Source organism: Pelophylax lessonae (genome assembly GCF_965119305.1).
Source record: "Pelophylax lessonae genome assembly, contig: HAP1_SCAFFOLD_265, whole genome shotgun sequence".
Lineage (NCBI taxonomy): Eukaryota > Metazoa > Chordata > Amphibia > Anura > Ranidae > Pelophylax > Pelophylax lessonae.
This window is the reverse complement of record NW_028120075.1, coordinates 45177-61267: the sequence shown is the minus strand read 5'-3', so window position 1 is coordinate 61267 and position 16091 is coordinate 45177. Positions and strand designations below refer to the sequence as shown.

The following is a 16091-nucleotide window of genomic DNA, read 5'->3' as shown; positions in this document are numbered from 1 at the left end:
ATGTCTTCAACATTCTTAAGACGCCTCTCTCTGCAATCCATAAATGTTTTCCACAAAACTTTGAGAACCTTTGCTTCACTAAGCTTTGTTCCAAGTAGGGACTCTTGACATCCCTCTGTGACTTGAGTTGCCTCTCCATACATCTGTACACAATCATTGACTTTTTGTTGTAAAAGGGAATGATCTTCCTTCTTGAGCTTTGCTTGCTCTAAGATGCTGTGCAGAGGATTTTCCAATTGAGACAACAGGCTGTCACACATTTCTTCAAAGTGACCCCTGTTCCTTTTCCCAGAGATATCAATATCATTCACCAAACATTTCATATTCATAGGCAGATCTGAAGCATTTGCACTCATCAACTTCTTAAACTTTTCGCCCTCCTGAGCGAGTCGCAGTAAAGGCCTACTATTTGATTTGATATTCAGTTTATATTTCTTGCCAAACTCTTCACAGAAGAAGCCAACCAGAACATCATCAACTTTCCTTCCACCAACATATGGGTCAAAGGCAACAACACAGTTGAACCCAGCGATCTGGGTGGTATCCATTATAGACCTCCTCTCTGCATCAGTGAAGAAGCATGGAACTGCAACACATTCTTTTACAGGTTTCTTCAATGCACTTTCTGCTGAACTATTTGACCGCTCAAAGTCACCTAGTTCCTTTTCTCTATCTGAATTCCACATGGAATGCATCTCAAGATCACGATCAAACTTCTGCCACTTATCTTTCACCAGTTCCATTTTGGAAACACTCCCTGAAAGGCACTTATTCATTTGCTTCACGTTTTCACCAACAGACTTAGTTTTCTCCACTAGGTGGCGTTTGTTTTTTTCTCCCAGATTTATATCACTTGCTTTAGTTTTCTCCGCTTTAGTCTTCTCTACTAGGTTTTCAGCCTGAACTGAGAAATCATCACATTTCTTACACAGCTCCTTTGTTTGCTGAAGTTCTAATGATACATTTTCCAATGCTTGAAGTTTTTGAAGGAACGGTTTATTCCAAAGGGGTGATTCAAGCCACATGTCATCACATTTCTGAGGCTCACTCAGGACAGACCCCAAAACTCTGATCCTTTTAAAAACTGCATCAGGCACACTATCCCCTCTTTGGGACAGATCCTCTGTTGCCTGTAATTCCTCTTCCAGTTCCTGCAACGGAATCTTCATCTCTTCTACTTGCTGTTCTAAGGCTCGCTTAGACTTTTCTAGCTCCTGAACTCTTTTCACAACATCATCCTTGGAGCTGACCACATGTTCCATCTCTGTACATAGCTGCTTGTTAACTCTTTCTAGTTCAGCCTTAGACTCTAGAGCTTCCTCCAAAGAGCGAGCCAAGAACAGGGCTTTGCTCTCGTTATCACGCGCCTCCGTTTCTGCACGGGCGCGTTCTTCTGCATATTTTGCAGACACAGTCTTCTCTTCACCAAGCATCTGATCAAACTTCTTTTTCACATCTTCAACACACTGTAATGAACCAACGCTTTCTTCCATGCGTTTTTTCATATCCGCTATCTGAGCTTGCAATGTTGCGACTTGCTCTGATAGGTTTTTCTTTGCTTCCGCCTCCTCTTTTAATTGTTCCAGGAAGCCATTTTTCTCATCTTCCATTTGTTTGAGCTTTGTGCTAAAACTCAGCCTTTGACACCTCTCTTCCTGTAAGAGTTCCTGCGTGTCTTGCAGCTGCGATTCCAAGATAGAAAAATCTTCCGCAATTTCTCTAGATTTGCTGTCTGCTTGAGAAAGCTGATTTGTAACATTGTCCAACTCAACCTGCAGTCGGTTTGCCTTCTCTGACAGCTTAGCACACAATCGGTCACCTTCTGACACCTTGACTTGCGATTCCAGAAGCTGTGCCTCTACTTTTTCCCTCTTATGTTCACAATCTCCTTTTCCCTGCATAAGAGCCTTCACCTCATTGGCTAGCATCTGGGAATAAGAATGTAATTCTGCCACACAGGCTTCTTTCTCCTTTAACTGCTGCTGGACACGTTGGGCTTCCCCTTTCCAACTTTCACAGTCCGCACGCCATTCATCTACCACATTGCTTAAAGTAGTGAGCTCATACACAGTACTCAGTAATTAAGCCTCTCTTTCACTTTTCTCGTTGTCGCTGAGAGACAATGTCGTTTTCAGAGCAACATTCTGTTCCTGCGACTCCTGCAGGTCTATTTTTGTAGCTCCCAAAGACTGAAGACTTTTTTTCAGCTGATTACTCAACTCCAACATATCAGCCATACTTTGCTTCTACAAAGTCTGAATTTCACTTTCCTTTTCCATGAGGATGGTATCTTTCTCCATTATAGTCTCTCTGCGTTTTTGCAACTCGACCAAAAGAAGAGCAGTGGATTCTTCCCACTGTAACACATGAGACTTGAGTAGTTCATTCATTTCCTGCAAGTTTCTATGCTCCATTTTAAGCAATTCCAAGGCTTGTTCCTTTTCTTCCATTTTCCGTTGCAAGGCATCCAACTCAGCCCTGCACACATACTCGGTTTCCTCCAAACCGATGGCCTCCATTGGCTGCTGGCGTCTCTGTTTCCAGTCTGCCATGCTCTCTTGATGAGCCTTTTGTTGAGCTGCAAAGCTCCGCTGAAAATCCGCATTTGCCTGCTGTTGAGCTGCATTTGCCTGCTGTTGAGCTGTATTTGATATAATCAGTTGTTTCAACATCTCCTCCATTTTGAGCTTACTTTTCATCTGAGCACACTGCGTCTCCATAGCAGTTTCATCAGTGTTGCTAGGGACAACAACCTTCCTCTTTAGTAGACTCTCTTTAGGCATGGATGGGGCTGGTTCAGACGGTAACATCCCCTCCATCCATAGAATCCGGTCTCTCATTTCATCTATCTTTGCATTCTTCAGGCGTTTTGAACGCCCCATCTTCAATAACTCCACAAACAAATTTTTCACAGTCCAGCAAAAAATTTTCAGACCACTGTCTCTTTAACACATGTAGTTTTTCTCTCTCTTGCAAGATCTCTTTTCCTGCACACACAGTTTGTGCAGTCACTTGCACCAGACACAACAAAGTTCATCAAATAATTTTGAGACCGCTGTCTCTTTAAAACACCTTTTTTTTTTCTGTCAGGATCTTCTCTCCTGCACACATAGATTGTGCAATCTCATGCACCAGATAAAGTTCATCAAACATTTGCACTTCCTTGCAGGGATCTCTGCTTATGCCCACTGCATACCTCCACCATATGTGAGGGATTACTCATTGGTAGGCGTATGGGTGACCCCTTTGGGGGTGCGTTTTCACAGAGAGATAGCCGATTAGAGGTTGAAAACAAGACTGATTTATTCATGCAATTTACTTCACACAATTGCAAGCATCAAAACAGCCAAAATAAAATAAAAGACAAAATAAATCCTTGCCTCTGTGGGCGGCTACCTTCTCACGCTGGAACCTACCTAAGAAGTCTTTCCAACCTACTGTTGGGCCGACACTGCTGATCCTACAGCAGACACTCAAATGTCCATTTGTTTGCTTTTCACACAGCACAAACATTGTCCATTGAACATGTCCCTTTGTTTTCTTTCACACAGCACATGTTCATTTATAACAGGATCCTTTACTCTTCAGATTCTTCACATTGAACACAGTTCATTTAACAGGTCCCTTTACTCTTCACACTCTTCACATGGAACACTTTGTCTTCTCACCTTTGAGACGTCTTCACTCTTGGTTACCCTCCTTAGCTTCACATCGCTTTAGGGGGTCTTCTCCCATGCTCACCAGCTTGTCGGGAGGCACACATCCGACTGTCCCCCTCTCCCAGCCCACACGGCGACAGGCGGCAGCAGTCCTTCTCCCATGCCCACACGGCATCGGGAGGTACACGTATGTCTGTCCTCCTCTTCCCAGCTCACACAGCGACAGGAGGCAGCAAACAATAGGACTTTCTCTGAACAAATTATAGAGCCTTAACTCCCTCATTCTGAACAGGTGAAGGCCTTTCAACTTCCTGCTGGCTAGCTCTGTAGCCAACACCCTAAATTAATTAATGGACTTTCTAAATCAGGTGGAAATGTATCTCCTTCCTGTGACTACATTCCCAGATTTAGCTGACTTCCTGTCACAATATATATATATGTATATATAAATAAATAAAAAACAAAAAACACAGTCCCCAAAGGATTTGGGAAACAAATAAATAAATAAATAAAATAAAGATAACATTAAATAAAAAGTAAAATATAAAATAAATAAATGAAATCTAAAGGAAAAAAGTTAAAAATAGAACATTATCAATGGAATTAATGTATCAGTGAAATTGATTATATAAGGATAATACTTCCCAGAGAAATACATAAATAAAATAAAAAATACCAAATAGGCCAAATATTATTTAAGTGGATTATAAATGAGTACACCAAGCATCAGCTCGCAGGGGATGCAGAACCAACCTTACAGTACGGTCCACACCCTATAGAATGGTGTTAACATCCAATTCCTCATTCAGTCCTCCTGGTGAGAGGACATCTAAGGCATATATCCAATAGGTTTCTCTTTGGCAGAGCCGCTTGAACCTCTCAGCCGCAGAGAAACTCCTTGGAATCTATTCAATCACCCATACACAAAGGCCATCCGTGGATTTGGCATGATGATGTGAAAAGTGTCTAGGGACACTATGTATGTCTTTGCCCTCCTGTATATACCGCCTGTGTTGGCCAAAACGGCCTCGCAGAGCACGTATAGTTCTGCCTACATAATGTAGGACACTACATTATAGACATAGACACAATAGACCACGAAGTCAGAGGAACAGGTATGGAACTCCTTGATTCCATACGTGGTCCCTTTTAACCATGAAATCCTTTTTTCCATGTGTGAAATATTGACATGTCAGGCATAATGGTTTGCGGCATTGGTACATTCCAACCATATTGAAAAAGGAAAGAGATGGCGACTGGTATTTTTTCGTTTTTAATTTACTGGGGGCAAGTTTAGCTTTGATGTTCGATGCTTTGCGATATGAGAATTTGGGTTTATTAGGTACCTGTGTTTTGAGGTGTGGATCCTGAAGTAATAAGGGCCAATGCTTTCCCATCACTTGTTCCATCTGACGATGGAGGTTGTGGAATTGTGTTGTGAATCTCATTTGTGAGTTGTTGTCATTATCCCTAAACTTCCTACCCATAGTTTGTTCTGGCACAATGTACTGAGAATATGACTGTTCGACAAGGTCTGGGGGATAACCTTTATCTGCAAATTTTCTCTTTAAGGCTTTTCCTTGTTCTTCATAATCGGAAAGTTTTTTACAATTATGTCTTAGTCTACAGAATTGACTTTTTGGTATGTTGTTTAACCAACGTGGATGGTGGCAACTTTTATAATGTAGCAAAGAATTTCCAGCTGTGGGTTTGGTATAACTCTTTGCTAACAAGAGCTGGTTCTCATGGTATAAGTCCAGATCCAGGAAGGCTAGATGATCCTTATCCACTACAGAAGTAAAGCAAAGGCCCATATCATTGTTGTTACAATGGGTTATGAACTCATCGACCACAGAGGCATCCCCATCCCAAATGAGAAGGATGTCGTTGATGTAACGGCCAAAGAAAACTATATGCGGAGTAAAGGGATTATTATTCCAAATATAACGGGTTTCCCAATGCCCCATCATAAGATTTGCGTACGATGGGGCAAAATTGGCCCCCATAGCTGTACCGTTGGTTTGTAGATAATATTCCTCATTAAACATAAAATAATTATGGGTTAGACAAAAATATGTAGCCTCCGTAATAAAGTCTGCCTGTCGGGGGTTGATAAAAGGATCTTTACCCAGGTAAAATTCTATTGCTCTCATACCAACTTCATGTGGTATGGATGTGTATAAGGATTGTACATCCAAGGATACCCAGAGGTATGAGGGATCCCACGAATAGGGGGCAAGTGATTCTAATAGATGGATGCCATCTCTAATATACGAAGGTAGGCTCTGTACTATAGGTTGCAAAAATACGTCCACATATTGCGAGAAGCCACTTGTAACACTTTCCATGGCAGCCACAATGGGTCTACCAGGAGGATTAGAGATGCACTTATGCACTTTAGGGAGGTGGTAAAAATAAGGTATTTGAAAATACTCTAATAATGAATGACATATCAGACTTAGAGATAATGTTATTTTTGTGTGCCATGTGGGCAATGGCTGTGGCTTCCCTAGTGAACTCTGGTAGTGGATCATTCTTAGGTTTCACATAAGTTTTCTCGTCAGCCAATAACCTCTTGGCCTCTAATGTAATCTAATTTGTCCTGGACTACAATACTCCCTCCTTTATCTGCAGACTTGATGATAATATGGGGGTTGGACATGAGATTTTTTAGGGCTTTATTTTCAGCTGAAGTGAGATTGTAACTATGTTTGCTAGTTTTATGTGCATTGTTACACATTTCCAAAAAATCTGAATAGACAATTCGATAGAATGTTTCCATGCACGGGCCTTTAGAATGAGTAGGGTAAAACACTGATTTAGGTTTGAGATGTGTGTGTTTGATGGGAGGAGAACTCATGAGATGTTGAGTAAAGGTGACTACTTCGTCTCCAGACATGTCTTCAAGATCCCATGATGTCGAACCCTCTATATAGAGTTCTTCTAACATGGCAAGTGCAATGTCTTTGTCACTATTGACAGGTTTTTGACAATTGTCCTGACTTTCCATAGTTTCTAGGTTGTCATCATTTTTATTCTTATTTTTAGATGACTGAATGGAAAAGTGCCTTTTTAAAGTGAGATTCCTTATAAACTTATTAAGGTCCTTGAATAACTGAAACGGATTGGGTTTAGTAGATGGGGCGAAAGTGAGGCCACGGCTAAGTATGGAGACATCCTCCTCTGTAAGTACAGATCTACACAGGAAATTCCCCTGAGTTTGGGATTTTTTAGGCACACAAAGATGTATGCAAAAATTATATCATTTATTTTAAAGTGAAAAACATATAAATGTAAACGGTAAAAACATTACAGGCAGTATACAACCAGCAAGAATACAAACATAACCATGTGGATGACAGGAACCTGTGCCCAATATATTTCGGAAAATCACTTTCCTTCTTCAGGGGCGGTTCATATTTGGAAGTGTTATGGTTATTCCTGCAGTATAATGTAAAGCCTGTAGGGTAGTTAAAAACAAGCTCTTTCACCGCAATTGTGGATCCACATCATGATTTTATATGTCCCAATAGGTCAGATATGACCAGTATACTGGGTTTTGCCGTGGTGTGAAGTATATATAGGCCCCCCTATGTCTCCAAGCCAGTGTGAACACCTGAAGTCCCAGGAGAAAATGAACGCTAAAGAACTGGCAGTATGGGCCAACTGTACGGCAGCAAACGGGAAGGACGCCACATATGGGGATCGACCAGCAAAGTCCAAAAGAGTATACTCCTTTTAACTTGAGGTGGTACATGATCCTGGCCCGATGGCCCAAAGGATCTCCTTTTTAGCACAATTACAGTATCACTAGAGTCCTCCTTTAGCAAGGGTCTCTTCTTCTTTAAAGTTGGAGGGTTGACCCTCTTTAGTGGAACCACTCAGCAGTGGTAATTGTAGATTTCCCAATCCCTTTTGCTAGGATAGAAGGGAAAGGGGTATTGGAAATAGGGCTTGGGCCCTAGCAACAAAGATGAAACTTGAAACATCACTGTACACTTTACATTCGGGCTCTCCAGCCATTCTTCTTCTGTAAGCAAGTAAGCAAACTCAGGCTAGCCAGCCTCACTAAACTCAGCATCCTGTGTCCTTAGCAACAGTAGTCAGGATTAGGGATAATCGAACATTTCCGGTCGACCATAGGTTCGACCCGAACATTGGCTGTTCGAAATTCGGCCGAATTCCGAACTTTTTGCGGTAAAAGTTCGGAATTTGGCCACCAGAACCGCCCAAAATGCAATGGGACAGGAACTGGGCTTTAAAAGCCTGTGATTGGCCCAGAAACATCAGTAAAAGCCGATTGGAGTGACTAGGGGGTCCAGAGGCCAATCATGAATGAATACGCCCCCCAGTATATAACATAGCCCGCCAAACCACTAGCACTGTAATACAGAGGCTGTGGAATAGAGTGGAAGCATTTCTGTTACTCCTGCTGCTTGTAAAGCTCCAGTGTCATTTTGCAATTATTAGTGTGAGGAAAGGGATATGCAGAGTAGTTAGGGTACTATATACCACTATAGTTAGATTCAAAAATCTAGTTTTTGTAGGGATAGTAAAAGTGTCAGGGCGACCGTAGTGTAGTTTAGGGTGTCCTGACTCTGCCATGTCAGGCTGACCGTAGTGTAGTTTAATGTGATCTGACTCTGCCATGTAAGAGTGACCGAACTCTGCCATGTCAGGGTGACCATAGTGTAGTTTAATGTGATCTGACTCTGCCATGTCAGGGTGACCGAACTCTGCCATGTGTGTGTATATATATATATATATATATATATATATATATATATATATATGTATATGCATATACTGTACACACACACACACAAACACACACACATACATATATATATATATATATATATATATATATATATATATATATACCCCTATACAGAAGTAAGAAAAAAACGCCTGAAACAAAAACGCCCAGGTGTGAAAGGAGGGTAACACCATCCCTGCGCTACTTAAATTCTAAGAAAAATTATCTGTTTGTTTCTTGTTCTGGACATGCTACAGAGCTGAAACTTCACAGGTACACTTTTTAGACACCCCCCCCCCCCGACACTAATCCAAAGAAATCTAATTTTTTTTTCAATAATTTTTTTAATAATTGGCTCTCTATCAAAAACTACAATTTTGAAGAACTTTTTTTTTGCCTGATTCATAGTCCCTGGGGCATGACCGAGAACCCTAGGCACTTTTTAGGGGCATTTATTGGGTTTCAGGGCTTCAAAATTGTGTTTTTTGATTCCAGAAGTTCGGGTCCCATTGATTTCAATGGGGTTCTGGAATCCGAACCGAACTTTTGGGAAACTCGGGTGTTCTGGTCGAACCAAACTTTTCAAAAGTTCGATCATCCCTAGTCAGGATGTGGCAACTTTCCCCTCTGAGTCTCTTACACGGATCGACTAAGCCTGGCCAAATCCATCTGGGCGGTGGACCTCCACTCCGTCTATATAGATGGCCTGCCCAAAGTTCTAATTAGCCTTCACAGTTTGGAAGGTTTTCCATAACTCTGGCTTTGATTGGTTGCGGTGGGGTTTCAGGATATAAAGTAAGTCCCACACAGCCTCATCACACCAAGCCTCTTACCAGGCTGACTGCCTGTGACCATCACCCACTGCTGCAGAAGAGGAGGCAGCCACCACCCTCCTTCTGGGACTTTTCTTCCCGCCAAAAGACCTCTACCTCATGTCCCCTGGCTTTTTATACCCTGCCCCATAATGCACCGAGACAACCAGTCTATGCCAATCCCTGGGACAGTACCAAAAGCCTGTGTGTCATTGGCCAGGTTTCCTCGAGCATCCAATGTGCCTCCCCATTGGATCAGCTGGGGACACTCCCTTAGACCAGATGAATCACACACTGGGCACACTGAGCAGACCTAACTTACAGATCCTGCTCCCTGATAAGCAGAGTGCAATATAGAATTTACCTGCTGCTTCTCTGATAGGCAGACAGAGCCAAAACTATACTCCCTTTCTAGCACTTGACTAGGAGGGTGCTACATCTTTAAAAGACGTGGATGTCCGGGTGAATTTGAAAAGTTGTGGGACATGTGGTTGGATACCCCTGGCCTTGGTCTACGAGAATTAACACTTCAAAGATTAGTCCTAGGACCACATTGAGGGCACCTTTGACGCTGACAGTGTGTTTGCTGGGTTTGGTGGAGAAGATGGCACTTAATTTTATTATCGGTTACTCTATTCTTCTGCATTGGGGGAAGACCGAAGTGCCATCGGTAGAGTATTGGAAGTCACCAGTGAACACGATGCTGCCATTTTACAAAGCCACATACCTGAATAGAGGATGTGTTATATGGCAGGGTTGGACTGAGAGGCCATCTACTCTTCTCGGAGGTGATTGTGGTCCGCCACCGGTGAAGGTGATGGTCACCTTAGGGGGGTGAGTTGAGGTCCCCTGATACTTAGGGAGGTAACAAATGAAGTCTATGCCTAGCAGACGACAAGCAGTGGTGAGAGGGCGGGGGAGGTTGGGGTATGGACCTGGGTGAGAGTCTGTGTGGGGGATACACTGCCGCGTTGAGGTTCTCCTGGGAGGTTCTCCTTTTCCATTTTCCTATAAGTATTGTAGTACATGAGCATTGCACTGAGGTTGGGGGGGGGGGGGGGTGGGCAGTTGTTTTAGTTGCCTTGTTTGTTTCTTGTCTGATTTTTTGTGTTATTTTTACTTCTATGTTTAAAAATCAATAAAAATAATTTAAAAAAAAGCTGAGTCCTAGGAATGAATAACCAGGAGGGAACAGGATAAGGCGCAGGCCAAGGAGATGTTGGGGGAGTGGGTGGAGTCAGTGAGATGTTGGGGGAGTGGGTGGAGTCAGTGAGATGTTGGGGGGTGGGTGGAGTCAGTGAGATGTTGGGGGAGTGGGTGGAGTCAGTGAGATGTTGGGGGAGTGGGTGGAGTCAGTGAGATGTTGGGGGGTGGGTGGAGTCAGTGAGATGTTGGGGGAGTGGGTGGAGTCAGTGAGATGTTGGGGGGTGGGTGGAGTCAGTGAGATGTTGGGGGAGTGGGTGGAGTCAGTGAGATGTTGGTGTAGTGGGTGGAGTCAGTGAGATGTTGGGGGAGTGGGTGGAGTCAGTGAAGGTGGTGAATGGAAACATGCAGGAGTGACTATATATGAAGGTTACGATCGCTGTGTCTATGACTGTACAAAGCGGAAATATTGTGTACCGAATGGAATGGACTTTTCTTTCTTTATAATAAAACTTTTTCTGATTTAAAAGAAAAAAACACTCAGAAAAGATGAGTAGGGAAAATGTCAGTGGCCTCCACCTGTAAAACCATTCCTGTTTTGGAGGTCGTCTCATTGTTGCCCATCTAGTGCACCTGTTGGTAACAACCCCCTCTGCTACTTCACTGACCAGATGAATATCCCAGCAGGAGTTTCCCTGACTTGATGCTATACTCTGATTATAAAGTGTTGAGCAGTGTATATGAGTGTGGAAAACTCTTGGTAATTTTTCTTGTCTTCTGACAGACGGACTCTGTGGTGGGAATAGAAGGACATCGGAGGAAGATGTGACTACAGAAGATAATGACATGGCATCTTCTCCAGAAGTAAATCCCGTTCCTCATAATATACATGACAGACCTCACCATTGGAGGAGATCATTGGAATCTCCTGATACTTCACATAGTCCTCTAATATCTGACAGTGCCGACGGGTGCGGGAAACCATCTCATCTCAGGGAATCTTCTTTATACCATACAGGAGAGAATTCATTCTCATGTTCAGAGTGCGGGAAATGTTTTAAACACAAAAAAAACCTTCTCAGCCATCACAAAATACACACAGGGGAGCGTCCCTATTCATGTTCAGAGTGTGGGAAATGTTTTAGTCAAAAGGGAAACCTTCATAAGCACCAGAGAATACACACAGGGGAGCGTCCCTATTCATGTTCAGAGTGCGGGAAATGTTTTAAACACAAAAAAAGCCTTATTAGCCATCAGAGAATACACACAGGTGAGTGTCCCTATTCATGTTCAGAGTGCGGGAAATGTTTCAGTCAAAAAGGACACCTTCTTAGCCATCAGAGGATACACACAGGTGAGCATCCCTATTCATGTTCAGAGTGCGGGAAATGTTTTGATAATAAAGGAAACCTTCTTAGCCATCAGAGGATACACACAGGTGAGCGTCCCTATTCATGTTCAGAGTGCGGGAAATGTTTTAATAATAAAGGAAGCCTTCTTAGCCATCAGAGAATACACACAGGTGAGCGTCCCTATTCATGTTCAGAGTGCGGGAAATGTTTTAATCGTAAAAGAAACCTTCTTAGCCATCAGAGAATACACACAGGTGAGCTTCCCTATTTATGTTCAGAGTGCGGGAAAAGTTTTAATTGTAAAGGAAACCTTCTTCGCCATCAGAGAATACACACAGGTGAGCTTCCCTATTCATGTTCAGGGTGCGGGAAAAGTTTTAATCATAAAGTAAGCCTTCTTAGCCATCAGAGAATACACACAGGGGAGCGTCCCTATTCATGTTCAGAGTGCGGGAAATGTTTCAATCAAAAAGGAACCCTTCTTAGCCATCAGAGAATACACACAGATGAGCGTCCCTATTCATGTTCAGAGTGCGGGAAATGTTTTAAAAATAAAAGAAACCTTCTTAGCCATCAGAGAATCCATACAGGTCAGTGTCCCTATTCATGTTCAGAGTGCGGGAAATGTTTCAATCAAAAAGGACAACTTCTTAGCCATCAGAGAATACACACAGGTGAGTGTCCCTATTCGTGTTCAGAGTGCGGGAAATGTTTTAAAAATAAAAGAAACCTTCTTAGCCATCAGAGAATACACACATGGGAGCGTCCGTATTCATGTTCAGAGTGCGGGAAATGTTTTAAGGATAAAGGAAGCCTTCTTGGGCATCAGAGAATACACACAGGGGAGCGTCCCTATTCATGTTCAGAGTGTGGGAAATGTTTTACTCATAAAAGACACCTTCTTACACATAAGAGAATACACACAGGTGAGCGTCCCTATTCATGTTCAGAGTGCGGGAAATGTTTTGCGTTCAAATGTTTACTTGTTAGACACTGGAAAGTTCATACAGGCGAGGGTCTCTAATCTTGTGCAGAGTGTGGGAAATGTTTAAGTAAAAAAAACACCTACTTACACACAGGTGAGCGCCCTTTTTAATGTTACGAGTGCGGGAAATGTTTTCCAAACAAAGGTTTATTTCTTAGAAACCAGAAAGTTCATACGGGCGAGCGTCCTATTTCATGTTCAGAGTGCGGGAAATGTTTAAAAATAAAGGAAATATAATGAAACATCAGAGTGCACCCCCTGCTGGTACTACGGGAAATGGACGCTGGATTGTAACGGGTGGAACTGTTTAGTCCATAAACAAATGTGAAACCACCACAGTCCACTCGGGGTTGGTTTACACCCGCATCGCCCTCTGACCCGCTGTGGGGTTGGCAGGCAGCTGGGAGCCCTTATGCTAACCCTGTAAAAGCCCTTGCCAGTACGCCGCAACCGTATGCATCGGGGCTGTTGCGGCACAACCCCATTCAGTTGAATAGCATTGCCCAATGTGACCGGGGGGTGTGAGGTTTGCAGCAGCCGCAAATTGCAGTGCCATGTGTACTGCCCCATCCGGCAGCCATTTAAGCTTAAGGGGGGTGGTAAAATAATGACTCAACTGTCTACCTTTTCCGATCCCTCCCCACATGAGACAACAAGCGGGAAACCATGACAATACATGGGGCAACAACTGAGCAATTAAGACAAAACATGGGGCAACAGGTGGGCAATCCGCACAATACATGGGATAATAAGTGGGCAATCCTGACAATATATGGGGCATAAAACCAATGAAAATGGTGGCACTCCAACAGGTTATAGGGATGATATTTATTACAGACAGTCAATACGGGATACAGAAAGGTGGACGCGTTTCACACGTAATATCGTGCTTCTTCACCACGGTGTGCGCACCTGTTGGTAATACATGGGGGCAACAAGTGGGCATTCATGACAATACATGGGGCAGCAGACAAACAATTCTGACAATACATTCTTTTTGTGTTCTACTTATAAATATGTATATAGATCTAACCCACTGGATGGAAAAAGATCACTGTAACATGCATTAACCCACAGCAGCCAATCAGGATTTATCTTTCACTGGTGATCCTTCTTAGAAGGGGGGTGAGTTGAGACCTTGCATTGATTATAGGGTCCTCAATTGCATCACGGTCAAGAATGCATACCTGATGATTGGTTGCTTAATTTTTTTGCTCCTTTAGATTTATTGAAGTAGCCGGCTTTTTATTGGTCCAACCAATGTATGATTATTAATACATTTGACACATTTGTTAATTCTATTATAAAAGATTTAAGCTTTATTTTATTCATATCATTACTGTGTGGTAATCGCTTATTCTGATCTTGTCCAATAAAAACTCTTCGTACAATATTCTGTGCCGAGTCTTCTTTTTTACCAATGATTAGATGATCAGTGATTGGAATGTGATCAGTTCATAGAGAGTCATCCATTGGGGTTTTATTAGTGAGATGGAGAGTGGAGAAGGCACCACATTGACAGCCATTGGAGGCCCTTTCTAAAGCCCTAAACTTTTTGGCAACCTGTCTATGACATTAGTCTTCCAAACTCTATCTCACTGAGCTAAGGCCAGAAGAGTTCCAGGAGTTCTTCTCTGTCCACAGTTCCCAAACCAAAAGGAGACATCCACCACATCTTCAATCTTAAGGCCCTAAATGTCCTCAGCTGGGTCCAGGAGTTCCGCATGTAATCCACCAAATCCTAACCTCTCTCTTTATCAGGGAGACTTTTTTCTTTGACTGCCCCACATACATGTACTGCGGTAGGGCAGCTATTCTGCGCAAAATCACCTACCTGTCCGTCATCTGCTTCTCCGGGTCTGGGGCGTGCACACATGCCGTTGGTGCCCGGGAGCCAATCAGCGGATCCGGCGGACACGGTGTCCGTCGGTACCCAGCAATCATTCCTGAGAGAGGCAGAACAGTTGTCTGCCAATGTAAACAGAGCAGATCGCCGTTCTGTTAGTAGGGAAGATGGAGATCCTGTGTTTCTGCTAATGGAGGAAGGAGATACTGGCGCACAGAGATTATATATATATATGTAGCGCGTCCCCCACAGGGGCTGCTGAGTATGTTCATTTCCTCCACAATCCCTTGACCCTGAGGCACCTCCAACCCGCTTGACACTATGGGTTCTGACATGTTAGTTCAGAGAAACAACAATGACACTTGAATAACAATATATCAGTTTACTGACTTAAGGAAAAGAACAGATATAGTTTCAACACAGCAGGAAATATGAGTGTAAGGAATCAAAGTGAGATTCTGAATCCTAAAGTCCCAGAATCACTGATTTGCCCAAGACTCAGAATCTCATACGCCAATAATGTCAGCTACAACTAGATATAACAATATCTAACCGAAGAAGAATATGAATATAATAATGATTCAATTCCTCTTATAAATGTGTGAGAGTGACAAATCAGATGTTTGACTCTATATTAACTGTAGATAAAACAGATCTGACTAACTCAGCTGCATGGATATATCTCAAGAGAATCCATATCAATCTTAAATATAACCTGAAAGAGTGCACTCTATCACCTATAGGGGGCCCCCTTTCCTATGAATTAAATTAGTCTCTTCCTGGGCATGGCCTTGCTAATCTTCATCAGCAGTAGGAGCTCTAATCATTCCGTGAATGATATTTGTAATCCAAAGAGAAAAAGGGGTATTTGTAATCCAGGCTCTGTTTAAAATGAAGTCAGTATAAACCACTGTATGTGCACAGATGAGGCCTCCCGGTTCGCCAAGCAATATGAAAGATCAGGAGTGTCCCATGGCATCCGCTCCACTACATTAAAGTCCTCTCTGTGTCTCTGCTGCGTCACTGGCCCTTTTACTGTGTCCGTGAGCTGCTGTGCTCACTACAATTAGGTATCTCTCACCCAATCCTCTTACACTGCTCTCCGACAGTCCTCCGCACCAGGCTGGTCACCTCTCTGTAACGTCCGCCACCTCTCCAAGGTGTCTCCGCTCTAAATCAGTCACTCCTCTGTGACATCCGCCACCTCTCCAAGGTGTCTCCGCACTAGGCCACAGCCTCTATTCGCTCTGCTCTCCACAGCGGTTCTCCGGCACATCCACACCGCACGCGGTCCCCGAGGCAAGAGAGCGAACATCTGACTCCGCACTGACTGAACAGTATATAAGCCTTAACTATGCTGGTAACGATTTCTTCACTTGGCTACATCCTCCCCCCACTTGAATGTCTTTGGTCCCCAAAGATGATGGGACTCCTAAGTGGGAGACTCCATTGAGATATAAAGTACCACAGAATTAAAACTAACAGCAGTTTTGTGTGGAACTAATAGCAGCTGACAACTGGTCAATAAATGCACC

General features: G+C 43.1%; 2 protein-coding genes across 2 annotated transcripts in view; both read left to right on the top strand.

Annotated features, from left to right (window-relative positions):
• The window catches only part of LOC309543606 (uncharacterized protein), a gene marked incomplete at its 3' end in the record, with an annotated part of 208822 nt that overhangs the window by 187561 nt on the left and 5170 nt on the right, over positions 1-16091 (top strand). The window lies entirely within an intron of this gene.
• Positions 7317-15328, top strand: LOC309543602 (uncharacterized protein; the record flags this gene model as incomplete). The annotated part of the gene is made up of 3 exons (XM_082276060.1): positions 7317-7386; positions 11416-12651; positions 15201-15328. 3 exons carry the CDS (start codon positions 7317-7319, stop codon positions 15326-15328), a joined length of 1434 nt encoding a protein of 477 aa, XP_082132186.1.